This window comes from Olea europaea, chromosome 3 (genome assembly GCF_002742605.1).
Source record: "Olea europaea var. sylvestris chromosome 3, O_europaea_v1, whole genome shotgun sequence".
In the NCBI taxonomy this organism is placed as follows: Eukaryota; Viridiplantae; Streptophyta; class Magnoliopsida; order Lamiales; family Oleaceae; genus Olea; species Olea europaea.
Window position 1 is genome coordinate 15,914,993 of NC_036239.1, and position 19,391 is coordinate 15,934,383.

A 19,391-nucleotide genomic window follows, 5' to 3' on the forward strand; every position below is an offset into this window, starting at 1 on the left:
TATATATATATATATATATATAGACACACACACATGTATATTCTTGTATTACTAGAGCTGATGATGATGACCATAATTCAGTTGTAATAATTTCACCTATAGTGCCCCTGATAGTGTCACGTGTGCCAAGTGGAAAAATGCTGGATTGACTTATAAACATGTCCCACTTGCACAAGTATAAAGTCGATTATATAACTATTCTTCTTTTAGTATTGTGTCCATTTTATTGAGAATGCAAATATATGAAGTGATATTATTTTTGGTACCTCAACTTACTTATCTTCAACTGTAGCACTCATTTACTTATATTCAATTTAGCAGCAAGTCCCTCAAGTAATAAGTCGTCCATCCAAAAATGAAAGTTAGGGACCTGAAAACGATCAAAATCACATGTATCCCAAACAATAGGAGCATTACCATCATGGAAAGTGACGACATGTAAAATCTTATGATACTTAGACCCCGTTTGGTACACATTAATATAAAAAATGAGAATGAAAAATATAGTCATTACGATCCCTACACAAAAGATAGAAAGTCAAATATGGTGACTTAATGTGATGAATAACGATCATATTTTTTATTTTAATGTACAAATAATGGTAAACAAATGAGGGCTTAAATTTAAAATGTATGTCTTCGACAACAATTATCTTTGCATGATGCAATATAATTCACAAATGTCATGAAAATTATTTTTGATAACTCGAACTAAGTTAGAGTTGACCAAAGAAGATTATAGCTAATTATTTTTAAGAAAATAATTGATTTAGTTTAGTAATTATTTTAATTGGGCCTTGTGTTTTGAGACCTTAGGCTATTGCCTAGTTGTCTTTGTCCCAGGACTGATTTATCTAGTAGATTTAGAACGTTAACCACGTATTTGGATCATCAGTGGATGAGTAAGCTTCCACTTGACATCCAGACCCTTCTGGGTGAAAGATCGCTCATGTTATCCTTTATTATTTGCACATGGTGCTTGTTGCATTAATTTTAGGGACCGTTATGTTTCAAAATTTCTTGGTGATAAATATCAACACATCTAGAAAGAATTGTAAATTTCTTGGTGAGAAATACAAGATCAATTTCGGTAAAAGCTTGTTCTTGTATTCTGGTAACATTTATCTTATTTCTGCAAGCTTCTGGTAATCTCATTCTCGTTCCTCTTTCTTGGTTAACATTTTTAGAAATGTGGTTAGTGTGTTTCTTTTGACAATAAACCTCCAAAACTCTTTTTCGTCTACGGTTTCCTACGAGAGATAATTCTGCAAGTTTTATGTTCTGTCATAGAGATGATTCAAGAATCTCTCATAGATAATTCTACAAGTTTTATGCTCTTGATAAAATAATATAATTCCTTTTTTATATAAGCTTTGAAATAATTCTTTGGGAATATCTATAGTCTGTATAAAAATAAATCTTATTATGTGGCTTTGTTTTATTCTTTGTTAAAGTTACTCTACTCAAGAATTTTTCTAACAAAGTAGGGGTTGAAATTTGGAATGACGAATGAGACTTTGTTATCGTGCTAGCTCGAAAATGAAGGCATTGCTTGCCCTAGCCTTAGGCAGCATAGGATGTTGCCTAGGCCCCAAATATATGAGGGCCTCTAAAAAATTAAAGCTCAACTTTATTTTTTATTTTTTATGTTTATAAAGCAAGATCAAACTTTTTTGTAATGTAAAGGTCAATTCACTTTTTTGAAGTTCTAAATAATTATTATAATAAATTTGAATATTCTTATTTAGTTAAAAAATCTATTTATTATCATTCTATGTAATTTTTTTTTAACTATTTATCGAACGTCCCATATAAATTTTGGCTGTAAGACCCTTAAAATCTAAGGATTGACCTTGGCCACACGAATAGAGGTGACCATTGGAGATCTAGAATTTAACGCGGTTTCATTGTATGCCTCCATTTGTTGCAAACTAGCGCTTTCTATTTGCAAGTACGACTATGGCTTGGACCCTTCGCATAGCACCGGGTCAAGCCAATTAGACTGAACCATAACCCATCATATCATTATAGTTTATAAGAATATTATTGACATTTATCTTTTCTAAGGAAAGATGATTTGAGTACAGCATTTTGCAAGATAGTTTTTTGATGAATGGGTTAACAGTATATCTATAAAATATATATACTGATATACGCAATCATCTACGGCATGCACAGCTTCAAAGAAATGCAAAATATGCTTCAGAGTTTCCACTGATCAAAACCTGTAAACTCTAAAATAGATAGACCCAACGCTCCACGCATTGCGTATATATAAGTGGTTTTAACTTCAGAATTCAGAGATAAAAACAGTACTCAAGACTTGAGTTAGTTTAGTTAGTTAGGGTTTTAGTTGAGTCGAAGGAAATGCCTTTATATATAATGTATCTATAGATTTTTCTTGCTGTGTAGAGAAAAACTGTAGTCTCAAAATTACTTTTCAAGAACCAAGAAGAATTCAAGATTATACGACCATTTCTTAGAGTCCTGTTTCAATGGAAGAAGGCAAAGGCAAGAATACTTTAGGAGAATCATCCGGGTCTAAACTGAACCCGAATGCCCAGCCCTTCCATCCTATAGTAGATGCACCACACGATAAAAGAACCTTGTTCATGAAATTTCTCGCTACATTCCCAACAATCTCCAAGCAAGAAATTCACGACTACTTTACAAGGTAATTATTATAGAATTAAAGACTTCTGATATTTTCCTTGATTATTGTAATGTGCAGAAAATTGCTGTAGTTACACGCATATAAAAACCTACCTATGGAATTTCCTTTTGGTTTATGACTAGGCGATTTGGGAACTGCATTGAGAGCCTTTACATACCCGGGCAAAATGTAAGGAATAGAAAGGTGGGAATCATTACATTCTCAACAACACTGTTTCCTTTTGTGATATTGGGACAATCTGAAGAGGAGATATTGTTGATCTGGGGTGAGCCGGTCATTTTCTCCCGATCCAGGTGACTCGATGGAAACAAGAATTAGAACTAGTAAAATTTTTTGGCTGATAGAATGATGTTGATTGAAAACCAATTTTGATTCTGCATTAATCCGGTTCATTTTCAAGAAATCCATATACATCACGATGGGAAATACAATCAGAACCTATAATGTATTTTTGCTGAAGGAATCAATGATGTATAAATTCTGATACTCTTGATATTTCTTTGCTAAGAGAATGATGTTTGTTTCTGGGGATTGAATTCGAAATTTGTTTCTGCTTAATGAAAGAGTTCATTTCTTTCTTACTTTGGTCATTTTTGTCTTTTTCTGTTTATTTATTAGTAATTTATTATTCAAGTTCTCTTGTAAATTGTATTGAATGGAGGAAAGAAGCAGAAGATCTCTGCATCCAGATAATATTTTGGAGTGTGGAACTGTGGATATTGTCTAAGTTTTTCTCTTCACAGTAAGTTGGTATATAAAAATTGCAGATAACTTGTCGAAAAAATGTATACACTAGTTATTTGGAGATTATGAAGAATTCGGACAATTTACTTATTTTGTTGAGAAGATTTGTCTAATTAATTAGTAAGCTTTCTCCGTTTTCTTTCTTTTAAAAATTTTCTCCATTTTTAATCATTAATAAATGGAAACATAAAGGATAAGCAAAAACAATATCCCAGGGGACATGACAAAACAAAGGAAAATTTTGTGAATTCCAGCGTACTTTGTGATGAAGATGGACATGGACTCATAGTTATTTAACTTCTTTCATTACTTCTTATTTTAGTTTAGTAACCTTGGGACTTTTAAATTTTTTAAGAATCATAAGAAATTATATTAACTAGCTCCCATAAATACTCATTAAATACCTTGTTTGAAAGCATAACTGGAAATTATAAATTCCTTTGATTATTTTGAAATATTCTATATTGAGCATGCAACAAATATTAGTGTTAACTTCCCAAAAATCTACTCACACTCATCATTCCAATGGAACTTTTACATTTCTTCTTTCTTATGGTGTCACTAGAATATCGATCTTTGAAATTTTTTATGTATTGAACCTATAGTGTCTTTCAAATTCCAGAAAAATATGAACTTCTACCACATTGTCGATCACAAGTAGTTGGTAACAATCTCACTTTCGGTGCGTTGACTTCTGTATCTTAGGCATATAATTGTTTTGTCTATTGGATCTCTAGTATAATCTTAAGAGGTTCCACATGTTCTTCACTCTTAGAATACTCTATACATGATATCCATGAAAACTTCTGGAGCATTCATCAACCTGGATGGCATAACTATATATTCAAAAGGTTAGATGTGAGTCTTAAAAGATTTATCTGGGTCAATGCTTGCCTTAATTCATCAGCTGATGATATATTGATCTCAAATCAATCTTTCCGAACACTTGAGCAGTGCGAAGGATCATATAGATCCTCAGTTTTAGGGTGTTGATATTTGTTCTTGAAGTAATAGGATTGAACTCCCTATAGTCGACATACACATTTAATGACATGTATATCAACGGTACATTTTTTTTTTTTCAATAATGCTAGTACACATTTAATTCTTTGTGGTCACTACTTAGTGCTGAGAAACCTTGACAAGATTATTTCCTTGACAAGAACTTCACTCTTATGCTAAATAATTGAATTTTTTTACTGTCCAATTGATGGAAAATCATCTCTTCGTCGAAACATCAAATGATTACATGATTTTTAGATAACCAAAACAACCCGACAATTATGTTAGTCTTTCTAACTTGGTAGTGCAAGTCTGAAGACTACGATCTTTCACGAACTTCAGACTTAGCACCACTAACTATTCGATTGGCAAAATTGTCACTAAGTTTTCTTTTCAATGAGAGGGAAACTCTAGTGGAACTTGAAGTGGTTATGTTTTTTTTTTTTTTTTGGTAACTCATTTAAGATTTCCTAAAAATAGCTGGCTAGCCTCCTCTACATGAACCTATTAGCCTCGTCTTGATAGTACTTATCGGAATCGGAACCCTAATAAACTCAATCTCTTAAAATTTTGATTCATTATGCCAATTTCTCTATAAAGTATAGGGTATAAAATTTACAAGGTAAAATTGAACATTTAAAATTTGATTCTCTATAATGCATAAACTTTAATTCATAAGTTTGAATAAAGTGCAAAAAATATAATGCTTAAACTCTTTTTCCTTTTTTAAAGTCAAGCATCAATGTTAAAATATAATTTTAACTTGTGTACCTCGATTCATAGGTTAGAGATTTAGTGTACAGAATGGTCTAAGTTTTGCTCCGATACCATGTTGTAACCACCTGTGATCTAAATGTGCGTTAACTCACTTACTAACTTACTACTTTTCTTTATATTTTGTATTTGAGGTGATGACTTCTCTTCCAATAATATATTTTTGTAATGTAATTATGTTAGGCTAAACTTTACTTAGCTAGAATGATGATGAACAAGTTTTGATACCTTAATTTCAACTTCTCATTTAGAACTCAAATACTTGCTTGTTTCATTTTTTAAAATTCTTGATTATTTGAAGTACTTCATCAATATTTGAATGATTTAGGCTTATTTCATTTTGAGAGACTGATAACAAGTTTTTGAGCTAATTAATAAACGAAGTAAAGTCCGATGGGAGATAAGATAGTACCCATGTGCTTTATGTGATCTCAAATTAAATGTTCTTATTTTAAATGCAATTCTATGTATTCCCAACTTTCATATAAATATAGAAAGTTCATACGTTGAATTATGTTTAACTTACTCGAAAGAAATGGTTAGACAATGTAGAAATATTGATAATCTACAATTTTTTAATTTATTAAAGGAATTTGAGCCTTTAAGCGGAAAAATATGGATGGAATGGAGGCCTATAACTTTTTTAACATCGAATTTTCTCCAGGATTGCTGAAAATGTATTAATTTTGCTATTCTAGTTAGAGTTTGAAGTATCTAAATTATTAACTAGATAAATTATCCCTGCGGGACGACACTCCACTTATGTTTATATTTCTCTTTATTGACACTGTACACTTGCAATTTTAAGTGAACAAGGTTTTGCCCATTTTCAGGGAAAGAGATGGGAAAAACAAGCTTAGATGGTCTTGGAATGGAAAAGGAAACAGAAAGAAGCAAAGACGAGAGTCAAACATGGAAAGTGGTGAAGAAATTTGAGTGAAGATTTATTCAAAGACATTTATAGGATATTTTAGAATTGGGTTGTAACCCAAATTCTTGTTGAGTATTTGATTGAAAATACTATTGAAGGAGTACTGGGAGTTGGTAGTAGGTTTGAAGATGTCTTAAAGGAGTTCAAGATGAATTTGACTCCTATTTCATCCAAATTTCTCCATTATTTGTTTTACCTATTATATTGGGACTTCATCTTATATTAAATTCTTTAGATATTAATTCTCTTAGTATATTAGAAATTCATTGTTCACACATATCTGTTGTACAATTGACCAATTGTTTAATTAATTATTGGTCTAAAGAGATCATATTTAACTACTTACTATTGATTATAGTAATTTTTTTGTCTCTGCCCGTGGTTTTTTGGGATTTGGATTTCTACGTAAATCTTGTTTCTTTTTGGTTTATTATTTTTATCTTGCCTATATTTTCTCGTTCTTTAATTATGTGGCCGAATTCTCAACAAAGTGGTATTTGAGTTGTTTCACTTTCAAAAAAGTGTTTTAGATTTGGTTCGGATTATAATAAGTGGTATCAGAGTGAAGGTTTTTTGGCGGGTTATTGGGAGGTCCAAATTGGATATTAAAGTCAGGTTGAAGCAAGGTCACTAGTTTAAGGGATAATAAGTATGAAATTTGAGTTTCATTTTTGGATTGCAACAAGATTTTTCATCATCGTTGAATTTTTTGTTTGGATGCTAGTGAAGAAGCAATGTAACAATTGGTTATATATTTTGGAAGGTTCGACAATCACCCTTGATGGAGCTGTAGCTTATGGTTTGATAAACGATGACTCGGATAGAGTTGGTTATGATCTGGGTGTTCGTGATGATTCAACCAATAATATTAGGGAATCTTCTAGTAACTCAAGTGGAGCTAGTTGTGATCTTGTTGATCATGTAGCTCATGGTGATTTGGATAGGTTTGACAACTCAAGTGGAGTTGGAAGTGCTCGTGGTGATTCGAGCAGTCTTGTTGACTCGGCTGGAGTTAGAGGTGAACGGGATGATTCAAGCAAAGTTGACACACAAGGTACTTCTACTAGTAAGCAGGGCTTGGATTTAGTTCACAATTACTGAATATGCTCAAAGGGACGTGGTGGAAAAGGTGAAATAATTTGATGGAGTGTTTTTGTTTGGAGATCATTTGGAGTTGAAAAGTTAAGTTTTATTCCTTGTAATGAAATTCGTGTCAAGGTGGAATTTGTTAGAATTGGATTGTGACCCAAATTTTTGTTGAGTATTTGATTGAAAATACTGTTGAAGTAGTATTGGGAGTATGTAGTAGATTTGAAGAAGTATTGAGGGAGTTGGAGAAAGATAAGGAGAATGATTTCCCTTTTTGACAGTTTTTTGACTCATATTTCATCCCAAATATTTCACTATTGATTTTACCCATTGTATTGGGACTTCATTTTATATTAAACTTTTCATGGGTGAATTCTCCTAGTATGTTAGGGATTCTTTGATTATAAATATGTGGCATACAACACATATTGGAATTTAATAATTGTTCAATTAGTTATTAGTCTAAAGAGATTCTTTGTAATTCCTTACTATTAATTTTAGTGAATTCTTTGCTTCTGCCTGTGATTTCTTGGGATTTGGATTTTTACGTAAAACTTGTTTTCTTTGTGATTCATTATTTCCATATTACTCATATTTTCTCGTTGTTTAATTATTTGATTGGATTCTCAACAAAGTGGTATTACCGTATCAGAACTATTCCGCTTTCGAATAAAAATGGTTTCATTATTTTCATATTATCCATAGGATAAATGATATATTATTGGAAAGATAATTGAAGTTGGAGTCTCAGACGTTTTGTGGATCTCAAGTTGGAGGTATGCACAAAAGTTATGCTCGTTTTCGTCGAAATTGACTGAGAACACAGCATTGGCGCTAGAGCGAAAAAGGCTGGTCCTCACGCGCAAGACTTGTTCAGCACCACGAAAGTCTAATTTTGGTAGGATTCTTTCGGGTCTTCTTGGTCACTTTGAACACAAAATATACACTCTAATTTAGTTTCTATGTATAGTAGAACCCTTGTATTTGATAAGGGTGCGATCAAATTACAAAATTTACATATAGGGTTTTGGAATTTGAAAAGGAAGAAGAATTGGAGATTAGTTCATGCTTGAAGATCCTATAACCTTCTCTTTTAATTACTATGGTGACGTTGGTCCCAACTTTTATTTGTTCATTTATTTTGAATATATGTAGCTAAACTCTTCGTAGCTAGGAATGACTATATAAAATGCACCTTTGAAACTTTTAACTAAATTTTCCATTTTTATCTTCAAATATGAGTTTTTAATTGGTTATTTATTATTGATTTTGCCACTTTCACTTATTTGGCCAATAGTTGAATTGTGTAAATATCAAGTGGTGATAGGCATATTTAGATCATAAATTCAGGCAGGGAATTTAAATGTACTGCTATAGTCTCAGTGATTTTTTTACTGATGTTCGGTTATTTTAAATGCATTTTTTACTCGTTTACAAATTTTATAAAGATATAGAAATTTTATAAGCAAAAATAGGTCTAATTCTTCTAGAGATTATTAGATAATCTGAGGACATCAATTGTCAACATAAACAAATATTGTGAATAGATAGTCACAATGCTCCACAAGTTGTGTTAATATAGAAGTGGTTCACAAGCTTCCTAATTTAACTTCAGAATTCAGATACATAAAAGCATCACAGAAAGTTTTTAACTTTCTGCAATCGACTACAGCAGATCAAGATTTGAGTTAGTTAAGTTAGTTAGGGTTTTAGTTAAGTCTAATGAAATATTTATACATAGAGAGTATGTATCGATTTTTCTTGCTGTGTAGAGGAAAACAGTAGTCTCAAAATTAATTTCGAGAACCGAGAAGAATTCAAGATTATACGAACATTTCTTCAAATCTTTTTTCTATGGATGAAGGCAAGAATACTGTAAGAGAGTCATCCGGGTCTAAACTGAACCTGTATACCAAGCCCTTTAGAACTCCAGCAAATGTACCAGCTTTTGAAAGAACCTTGATCGATCACGATAGAACCTTGTTCCTGAAATTTTTCACTGGATTCCCACCAATCTCCATGGAAGAAATTCAATACTACTTTACAAGGTAATTAGTATTATAGAATTAAAGACTTCTGGTCTATTCCTTGACTATTGTAATATGTAGAAAATTGCTGTAATATATAAACCTACTTATGGAATTTCCTTTTGGTTTATGACTAGGCGATTTGGGAACTGCATAGAGAGTCTTGACTTACCCGGGAGAAATGAAAGAGATTCAGAGTTGGGAATCATTACATTCTCTACATCACAGTTTCGTTATGAGTTAATGGGACAATCGGAAGAGGTGATGTTGTTTATCTGCAGTAAGCCGGTCCATTTCATGAGATCAAGGAGCCTTGATGGAAACAACAATCAGAACAAGTAACATTTTTTGGCTGATTGTTGAATTCCATATTTGTTTCTGTGTCAATCGGGTTCATTTTCAAGAAATCCAGACATCCCGAAGGGAACAACAATCAGAACCTACAATGTCTTTTGCTTATAGGATCAATGATGATACATTTTTAAAATTCTTGATATTTCTTTGCTTCTTTTTATTGAATTCGAAATTTGTTTCATACTTTGTGATGAAGATGGACTCATTTAATTGCTTCGTTACTTCTTATTTCAGTTCAGTAAACTTGGGACTTGTAAATTTTTTAATAGTTTGGGTTCATTTACAGTCCCATTAAAATTTAGGATTTGCAGGGTGTGTCCTTCAAGCGAGGAGCTATAGAGCTCATTATTGACTTCTTGGTTTTGAGATAGGCCCTGCTTGACAATCATTTTTACAAATTTATTTTCAATCACATTTCTCGTAATAAATTATATTGTATGTAAATTCAAGATTTTCATACTTTTTAACCGCACATTATCCAAAAAATGGCTATTTCAAAACTCATTTTTCTCCAAAAAATTCGTTATAATGGTTGTTAAATGGTGGCTTAATAAGATTTTGTTTAATCTCAGTTTTAGCCCCTTTTGTGAAAATAGGTTTTGTAATTTTTATTTTTATTTTTAAATATGAGAAAAATTTTAAATTTACGTGCAAAATGTTGGAAGAATGTGATTGAAAATAAATTTGTTAAAAATAAATTTTTAGAGAATGAGGCTCAAACAGTAATTTAATTTTTTCAAAAAAAATATCACAACAATTTCATATATTCTAATGATATGTCTATCAATATGGACCCTTAGTTATTCAGTATCATGTTTTAGTTTATATCTAATTTCTTAAAAGCAATATTTAAAAAAAAATACATGTTTGTTTAGTCCCTCAGATTAAGTTTTTGTACACTATTGGTCCTTCCAGCTTTAAATCATCCCAATAGGTCCCAATTATTTCTAGCTTGTTCCTCCATCTTCCCAACTCATTTTGTTTTGGTCTTTCAAGTTTCAACTTCAATTTTCTTCAAATCTGATCCTTCAAAGTGTTGAGAATGTTCAAGTTGATCCCCAAACTTCTCCAAATGTCGAATTTGGGCTCAAAACTTGTGAGTTCATATATTTAATACTTTCAAGCTTCGAATCAAATCCAAGCTTTCTGGTAGCTTCTCGATTTCACCATTAAAGCTTGAAGCTCCGATATATATGCAAGTTTAGTCATATAGATAAAGGGTGTGAAATAAACTTATCACTACTTCAGAAAAACAATTTTCCAACCATGGATATCAAATCCCTCAACCAATTATTAGCGTCTCTTTTTTCTTACATGGGCTATTTGATCCTCTCATGAAAAATTTTCAATAACTTAAACTGTCAATTAAACTATATCTTGTCCAAAATAATTTACGCACGATGACTTCATACTAAAAGATCAACTTGCCATTTTCACTATTTTAAATTTTATAGTCAGTCATTCTTGTAGTTGTCTGGTTATTATTGTATAAGTAAACGATAATAATGATAGTTATTTCTTGTGATTTCCTCATAGTTCTAATACAAATGCTCGAGTATCTAAATAGTGTGTTATAAAATTAGCTTGGCATTCATTAGCTTTGTAAAAAAAAAAAAAAATTCAGAAGTTTGATGTGAACTTCTAAAATCAAATCAATGCCATGAAAACTAATAATACATATGGTCTATAATTCTCTTGAACATATATCTGAGCCAAATGATCCACAGAGAAATTCAGCCTCACTAGTAAAATGTGAGCTTAGTCATTCTATCAATTATGACCCAAAATAGCATTGTGTCCACGACAATATCCATTGAAATATGATCCTATCTCCATACTCAAATATCTTGAATGTCATGGATGCTTTGTTTCACTTGTTGACACATTAGATGCTTCTTAACAAACTTAGCTATGTTTATCTCAAGTTCGTCCATCGAAACAACCCTTTCAAATTCTTATACCTTGATCCCAGGAACTGCAAATTACGGGACTGTTGATGGGTAGTGATAAGTTTAGTTTCCTTTACACAGAGAATAAATACAAACTTAAGTGTACTATCTTTACATGGAAAATGTCATTTTTCCACTCAACTTCTTATTTTTTTGCTGTTTTGATTATTTTTTTCCACGAAAAAATATTTTCCTACTTTTAGTTACGTGATCATATTTTTTCTTGAAAACAAGGAAAATATTTTCTTAAGGTAGAGTTGGTTTTTTATTTTCCAGGTAATTCATTAACTCTTTTTCTCTCATCTATTCCCTCTCTCCTCCATCTACCTACCAATAAAAATAGACAAATATAATATTTTCAAGGTTGAAAATAAAATTAATCAAACACATTTATGATAATTTCCATGCATATAATTTCAAGGTAATTCAATTGGCTAGAATTTAATTTTTTCTATGTCAATTATATATATATATTGAAAGTTTAAAACTTGAGGGAGATTATTGTAATAGAAAATAGAAGTTTTAAATTTTCAAAATTATAAACTATTTTATTTTTCAGTTTTCTTTTTATTTTCAGTTTTAACACATAATCAAAATTAATAATTTTATACTGTAAGATATTTTTTATTTTGTGGGGGTTGATTTTACATTTATTTCATTGGAAAAAATAACATTGAAAACACAACTTGATAGAATACTTTCTGCATTTTCATATTATATTTTAGTACTTTGACAATTCGATAAAAGTTTGCTCTTTATTCTATGTGGTCATGCCCATCGAACGAGAACCAGCTATGAGTTATATGAGTTTTATCATGGAGTAGTGTAGTATTGAAAGGGAGGCCACACGATTTTAGGATAATATCCTTGACGCGACTCTCTAATATTTGCTTTATAATTTTCTTCTTATGTTTTATATTAATTTAAATTTATTGTGTTAATTGAAATTGTATATATACATAAATTAGTCGTTATTTACCCAAAAATTCTTTCCAGTGACAATTGAAGATTCGGGACGGATTCTACTTTTCTCTATCTTTCCTATTCAAGGTGACGGCTTCTCTTCCATTTATTTGTGTTTGTAATTTAATAGTGTCCGACTAAACTTCACATAGCTTGATTTCAATTTCTTGTCTAGAATTCAAATATTTTTGTTTGATATTTTTAAATTCTCAATCCTTTGGAGTACTTTATCAATATTGAATGATTTATGGCTTATTTTGATTTTGAAAAATTTAAAATAGGTTTTGAGCCAATTAATAAACAACTTAAAGTTTGATATATAGTGCCTACAGGCTTTATGTGATCTCAAATTAAAATTAAATATTATTAATTTAAATATGATTCTATTTGTTTCCAACTTTCATAAAAATATAGGAAGTTTATACGTTGTATTAGGATTAATTTTAAACGTTGGACAAAGTAGAAACATAATTTATTCAAATTTATACTGGTGTATTACGGGAATTTGAGATTTAAGAGTGGAAAATTAGGACCGTGCCCCTTGAACAACCCCCTGTACAACCACGGGATTGTGTGGCCACCCCCACACAAATTGGGGGGCCCTATTATTTGGGGGAGGGCCTACCTATAATAGGGGCTTGTTCGAGGAGCTTTACTCGGAAAATAATATGTGGAATCGAAGTCCTATCACGTTTACAACATTGAATTTCATGAGCAGACCCATATGGGTTCAAATGACCCAACAAATTTTTTTATTTTTTTTTATTTTTGTTTTTTTTTTCCAAGAAATGGTGTTTTCACCCTTTTACGACATATTTTGACATAATCATTACGGAATGCCAAATGAAATTGAAATATTGCATTCTAAATACCACTTTGAAGTATTCATGGTCTAGTTTTTTGCTTGTTAATAATGGCGTACAAAACAATCAATTGTAGCAAAAGTTACAGCACATCAAAATAGGTCGTTCCAAACTAATATTTCAATAATATACTAATTTTCAAAATTCGTCGATGATCGTATATTATCTGAATCCACAAATCACCTATGTTATCTAGAAGCTAATTTCGAGAACTACATCGTAGTCATATTGAATTGTCAAACTAGATATCGAAAATAGTTAAATATGTGTCAAACGTACGCTTTAAAAGAGTCGTTCAACTCATCTTTTCTTTTCTTTAAAAAAATATAAATTATTTCATTAACATTTATAATTTTTGCACGATAAAATTTTCAATATAATTTACATTATTTTATTAGGAAATTTTACATTGCATATAACATAATAAATTTTAGGATCATTACAAGTTAAATATAATTTGAATTACTTTCGAATTACTTTTACATTAAATTAAAATTTCATTTATTTCCTATATTAAATATGAATTTTATTTCAATTCATTTACTTGCTATATTCAATTTGATTTACTTGCTGTCAACTCAACATCTGTCAATAAAATGGTAAACAAAACTATACAAATAGTAAAATTCATATAATAATATTGATAATGATATAATTATTTTCATTAATATTATATTTTTTTAAAAATTACACTTTAAATTTTGACCCCCCACAGTACAAAAAGTCTGGAGCAGCCCTTGTTGAATATTATTGCTGAAAATGTTTTAAAAAGCTTCTTTTCTTAATTTTAATAATTCTTGGTTCAATTAGAATCAAACTCCAAATTTGGCTGTTCTAGTAGAGTTTGAAGTATTTAAATTATTAACTAGATAAATTATATATGTTCGTGGGAAGATACTCAACTTATTTCTATGTTACTCTTTTTTGACACTATACAGTTGCACTTTTAAGTGAACCGGGTTTTGTAGCCATTGCCACGGAAAACAGATGGGAAAAGCAAGCTTTGAGGTATTGGAAGGAAAAGGAAAGAGAAGGAAGCATAGACAGGAATCAAATACGTGAAATGGGCTAAGATTTCTGATGGGGAATTTAAATGTACCACTATAATCCATACAAATTTTTATTGTTTTGTTATTTTAAATGCATTTTTACTTATTCACAACTTTCAAAAAAATATAGAAAGTTCATAGGCAAAAATAGATCTAATCCTACTCAAGAAATTGATAGATAATTTGAATACATCAATTAAACGAATATTGAGGTTAGAAAAGTGTAGGTAACATCGAAACTCTAGTGTCATTTTCATATTCGAAAAACTTTTCCGAATTTTCAACATGCCTTTTAGTTAGAAAAATCAATTACAACGAACTTCTGATATAATTTTGTTAAGGCTAGATTTAATTAATTATAGACTATCGTTTCCACGAAACTCAACTCATGAGTTATTACTTGTCCATAATACTATATACTTGCGGATTTGAAGCAACTATATTCAAAACCACTAAATTTTTTTTTTTTTTATTGCATGACATATGTTGAAAAAATAGAGTCTAAACATTCTTGGGTTTAAGTAATTATGTTTGGTTTTGTTAATTTAAATCTAAATTCTAAATCCTGCAACGTACAAGAATAGAGTAGCAGCATATGATATGTTACTCCTAGAGGAAACAAACACCCTAAGTTAAAGGGTTAGTGGCCATTGATCTCCCACTAGATCATCTGTCCACGTGGCTTCATTATATGCCTCCATCTATTTCAAACTCGCGCTTTCCATATTTGAAAGTGCGGCCATGGCTCAGAGCCTTTGCATAACACCTGGCCAAGCCAGTAAGAATGAAGAAAGATGATTGGTGTACAGAATTTTGCAAGATATTTTTTTGATAAATGTATTAACAATATATTTATTGAAAACATATACACATTTTATGAAGTCCAAATAATTATGGAATGCATAGCTTCAAAGAAATGTAAACTCTAAATCGATAGACCCAATGCTCTACATTGTGTTAGTCTGCAAGTGCAATCTTCTCAAGGATTTAACTTTCTGCAATCGACTACAGCAGATCAAGACTTAGTTAAGTTAGTTAGGGTTTTAGTTAAGTCTGATGAATTGTTTATATATAGAGAGTATGTATCGATTTCTCTTGCTGTGTAGAGAAAAAAAATAGTCACAAAATTACTCTTCGAGAACCAAGAAGAATTCAAGATTATACAAACATTTCTCGAATCTTGTTTCTATGGATAAAGGCGAAAATATTGTAGGAGAATCATCCGGGTCTAAACTGAACCCGAATGCCAAGCCATTTAGAACTCCAGCAAATGTAGCACGGTTTGAAAGAACCCCGGTCGATCGTGATAGAACGTTGCTCATGAAATTTTCCACTGATTTCCCACCATTCTCTCAGCAAGAAATTCACAACTACTTTACAGAGTACGTAATTAGTAGAATAGAATTAAAGGCTTCTGGTTTATTCCTTGATTAATGTAATGTGCAGAGAATCACATGCATAAAAACCTACTTACGGAATTATTATTTTTTGGTTTATGACTAGGCGATTTGGGAACAACTGCATTGAGAGCCTTTACGTACCCGGGCGAGATGAAAGAGATTCAGAGTTGGGAATTATTACATTCTCAAGACCACAGATTGCTTTCGTGATAATGGGACGATGGGAAGAGGTGGTGTTGTTTATCTGCACCAGGCCGGTTCATTTCAAGAGATCCTGGCGCCTTCTTGAGTAAACAATCAGAATAAGTAACATTTTTTGGCTGATAGATTGATGTTGATTCAATTCCTAATTTGTTTCTGTACTAATCCGGTTCATTTTCAAGAAATCCAGACATCCCGATGGGAACAATGACCAGAACCTATAATGTCTTTTACCTGATAGAATCAATGATGTGTACAATTCTAATATTCTTGATATTTCTTTGCTGATAGAATGATGTTTGTTTCGGTAGATTGAATTCGAAATTCGTTTCTGCTTAGTGAAAGAGTTCATTTCTTCCTCTCTTTGGTCATTTTTTCCTTTTCTTTTTTCTTTTTGCTGATAGAATGATGTTTTTTCTGTTGATTGAACTGATCCTTCTCTTCAAGCATTCCGACTTTCTTTGAAACCAGCTCTAGGCTCTAGCCCATAGGTGTGTAACCCTCCAAAAGAGACCTAAATCTTTGCCTGAGGATATATATTTGTTTCTTGCTGGTCAAGAAAATCAAGATGTGTGTGCTAAGATAAGAACTTTATGCAAGAACCTCAAGTTATCAATGGCATAAAAGTGTGTTAATTATTTAGTCATAAAGTCGATACTTTGATTTTTAACAAAACTTACTATTTCTCGTTCTCCACCAAAATTCTCATATAATGTTAAAGATTAATTGTGCATCAATTGCAACTCCGGTGTTAATTTCCTTGATATAATCCAACTACAAAAGAGTAATTGTCGAATTAATTTTATCACCAAAGTGAAATCAAGTAATCCATCGCCACTATCTCTTTTGGTCATTCCTCTAAACCAACGCACATTTTGCACATTACCCTACTCAATGTTGATAGAAAATAGTCATCAACAACAGTTGTATCTATTAAGGTCCCCGTATGTTTCCCATTTTGATTGCACATTTTAACAGCCTTTTTTATTGTTGCCAATCAAACAACCTTTTTTGCATTCCCTATCTCCCACTGGGATCCACTTGTAGGATTGCAACAGTCCGAAAATTCATTCTCAAATTGAAGAATCAGATGCAGACAGGCGCTAAATGATTCATTCAAAAATCAAACTACGATTCAAAATTTATCCTAATTAATTTGACATTGTATCTTTAATACATATTGCAAAACTTACATTTTCTTGTTAAAACATTTCCTATTTTCACAATCTCATCCTGAATTTTGTAGTACATGTAGTGTTAAAGGTGAACTTGAATCCAACATGATAATTTTAGGGGCCAAGTCATGTTTTAACCCTTACCATTCTCATCATTAAGTCGCACTTGAAAAGCCAAAATAGTTAAGTCTCCGTAGCCATTATTCTCCCACAATATTCTTGACTTCATTCATCGAAACAAATATGTTCAATAAGATCAAATAATTCGACCAAATTGTTTTATATAGTTACCAAATTATACATCTGCATGTTGGATATCTTGGCTTTGTTAATTTTGTTTCTAAAATTTTCTCTGTATACTCGATGGTCAACCCTGCTCAACAGCTAGGGTGAGGGTTCCCCTTATTAATCTAAGATCTAAACTGTACAACAAATATAATAAAAGAACTTTATAGAAAACTCTAAAACCACTGCATCTAGTTTCGATCTTTCATAGGCTCAGACCATAAACCTCTAAGGCTCAACCATATACCCTCACAATCCTAACTTAAGAATTGCTACAATGGAACACGAAATGGACAGACCACTTCACAGCAATTTACTCACACAGAGAGTACTCAGACAAGGACTCGATTATCACAAAGATAATCACTAGATAATCTCACAAAGAGAAGATGAAAAAATCACAGAGACAAAAAGCCCTTGAAAGTTCTAGAAAGAGACAACTCACAGAAAAAGAAGAAAAAATGACGATTCAGTCTCTAGGTTAAAACAAAGGGTCATATTTATAGTTAAAACTATCAATTATTGATCAGTGGGTTAATCCAACGGTTCAAGAGTGACTAAGAATTGACTGAATTATTGGGCTTGGTCAAGTGGATCATCTCATTCTATATTGGACTTTTTTTATCATCACAGCCTATATTGGACAACACCTTGGCATCACAGCCCAACACCCCTATTTTTGGCCATGAAATTCATCCCGATCAAATAGGTTAATTCTTCGATGGTTGTCTTAGTTTTGAAATCTTCTTCAAGAAATAGAACAATTGGAGTGACAGGGGTGGCTAGGCAACTAGATAGACCATAGCAAAAGCAGAAGAAACAAAGTAACCTGGTCAAAGAACGTAGAATTGGTTAAACGAATATTTCAGATCTATTTTTGTGTTTCAAAAATAAAGTTTAACTTTCTGACAAGTTAAGCCAAACATGGCCGAAAGAATGCCAAGTGGACACTGCGTTGGTATACCGCCAACTCCTACTTTTCTTGATAAGATCCTTGTGTTTCTTTCGAAGAATATATGCGGGAAGTTGGAGGGCGTTTAATTTGTTGTTTTGAGGCAATTTTCAGCTTTTAATTTTTTAAAACACTCAAAATGTATTTAATACATTATTTTTAAAAATACGTTTTCGAAAATAAGAAAAATTTTACAACGACTTTTTGATATTTTAAGTGTTTTCAATAAAATAAAAAAAAAATACTCAAAAAACTCAAATCAAGAAAAATGAATTTAAAAATTTTTCAAATTAAAATAATTAAAAAAATCACACAAATCTATCCAAATACAACTACCAATCTCTGAATCTTTCTCTCTCGCTCTCAATCAATTTATTATCTAAGGAAATTTTTATGCGATCATTGGATGTATACTTACAATGATTCTTTTTTTATCAACTTTAAAATTTATGTTTTTTGCTCACATATTAGCATAAAATTGATATATTTTAGTAAATAATCAAATTAATTGAAAAAAATATCATAAAACTATTTCTAAAAGTTTTAAACCAAGAGCGTTTTCTAGTTTTTTGTTTTGAGAAATAATTTTTAAGAATGACAAATTAAATACATTTTCTGTAATCTTTAAATGATCCCTTAAAAAAATGAACATAAAACTGAAAAAACACAAACCAAATGCGCCCTTACTATTTGCATAACATTGATGGGAATTCGCTCCTTTTCTTTTTCTTTTTTTATTATCACGTCTCTATTTGGTGAGAATTAAAATTAGATTTTTGGTAAATTTTAATAAAAGTTAATAAAATATGTGATTGAAAATTTATGATCCATAAAATGAAAATCAGTTATTGACTTAAACTTAAATTAAACCTCTGTCTAACAATTATTATTTCAAATTCTTTATTCTACATACTCATTTTCAGTTATATACTTATAAAATAAAATATTTTAGAATAAAT

General features: G+C 31.1%; 2 protein-coding genes and 1 long non-coding RNA gene across 3 annotated transcripts; all 3 read left to right on the plus strand.

The window, feature by feature from the left end:
* The first annotated feature begins 2,191 nt into the window (after positions 1-2,191).
* Positions 2,192-3,239, plus strand: LOC111391699. The gene is made up of 2 exons (XR_002702154.1): positions 2,192-2,674; positions 2,797-3,239. It is a non-coding gene; the product is annotated as an uncharacterized LOC111391699 (long non-coding RNA).
* Positions 3,240-8,397: 5,158 nt separating this feature from the next.
* Positions 8,398-9,786, plus strand: LOC111391705. The gene is made up of 2 exons (XM_023016956.1): positions 8,398-9,262; positions 9,379-9,786. Exons 1-2 carry the CDS (start codon positions 9,069-9,071, stop codon positions 9,581-9,583), a joined length of 399 nt encoding a protein of 132 aa, XP_022872724.1. The 5' UTR covers positions 8,398-9,068; the 3' UTR covers positions 9,584-9,786.
* A 5,727-nt stretch (positions 9,787-15,513) lies between these two features.
* On the plus strand, positions 15,514-16,377 carry LOC111391714. Its single transcript, XM_023016965.1, has 2 exons — positions 15,514-15,801; positions 15,923-16,377. Exons 1-2 carry the CDS (start codon positions 15,608-15,610, stop codon positions 16,110-16,112), a joined length of 384 nt encoding a protein of 127 aa, XP_022872733.1. The 5' UTR covers positions 15,514-15,607; the 3' UTR covers positions 16,113-16,377.
* Positions 16,378-19,391: the final 3,014 nt, after the last annotated feature.

Bases quoted from the DNA above. Each gene is read 5' to 3' on its own strand.
- LOC111391705 (XM_023016956.1), top strand. From the start codon at position 9,069: ATGGATGAAGGCAAGAATACTGTAAGAGAGTCATCCGGGTCTAAACTG. The intron at 9,263-9,378 runs GTAATTAGTATT...GTTTATGACTAG, and splicing joins ATTCAATACTACTTTACAAG to GCGATTTGGGAACTGCATAG.
- LOC111391714 (XM_023016965.1), top strand. From the start codon at position 15,608: ATGGATAAAGGCGAAAATATTGTAGGAGAATCATCCGGGTCTAAACTG. The intron at 15,802-15,922 runs GTACGTAATTAG...GTTTATGACTAG, and splicing joins ATTCACAACTACTTTACAGA to GCGATTTGGGAACAACTGCA.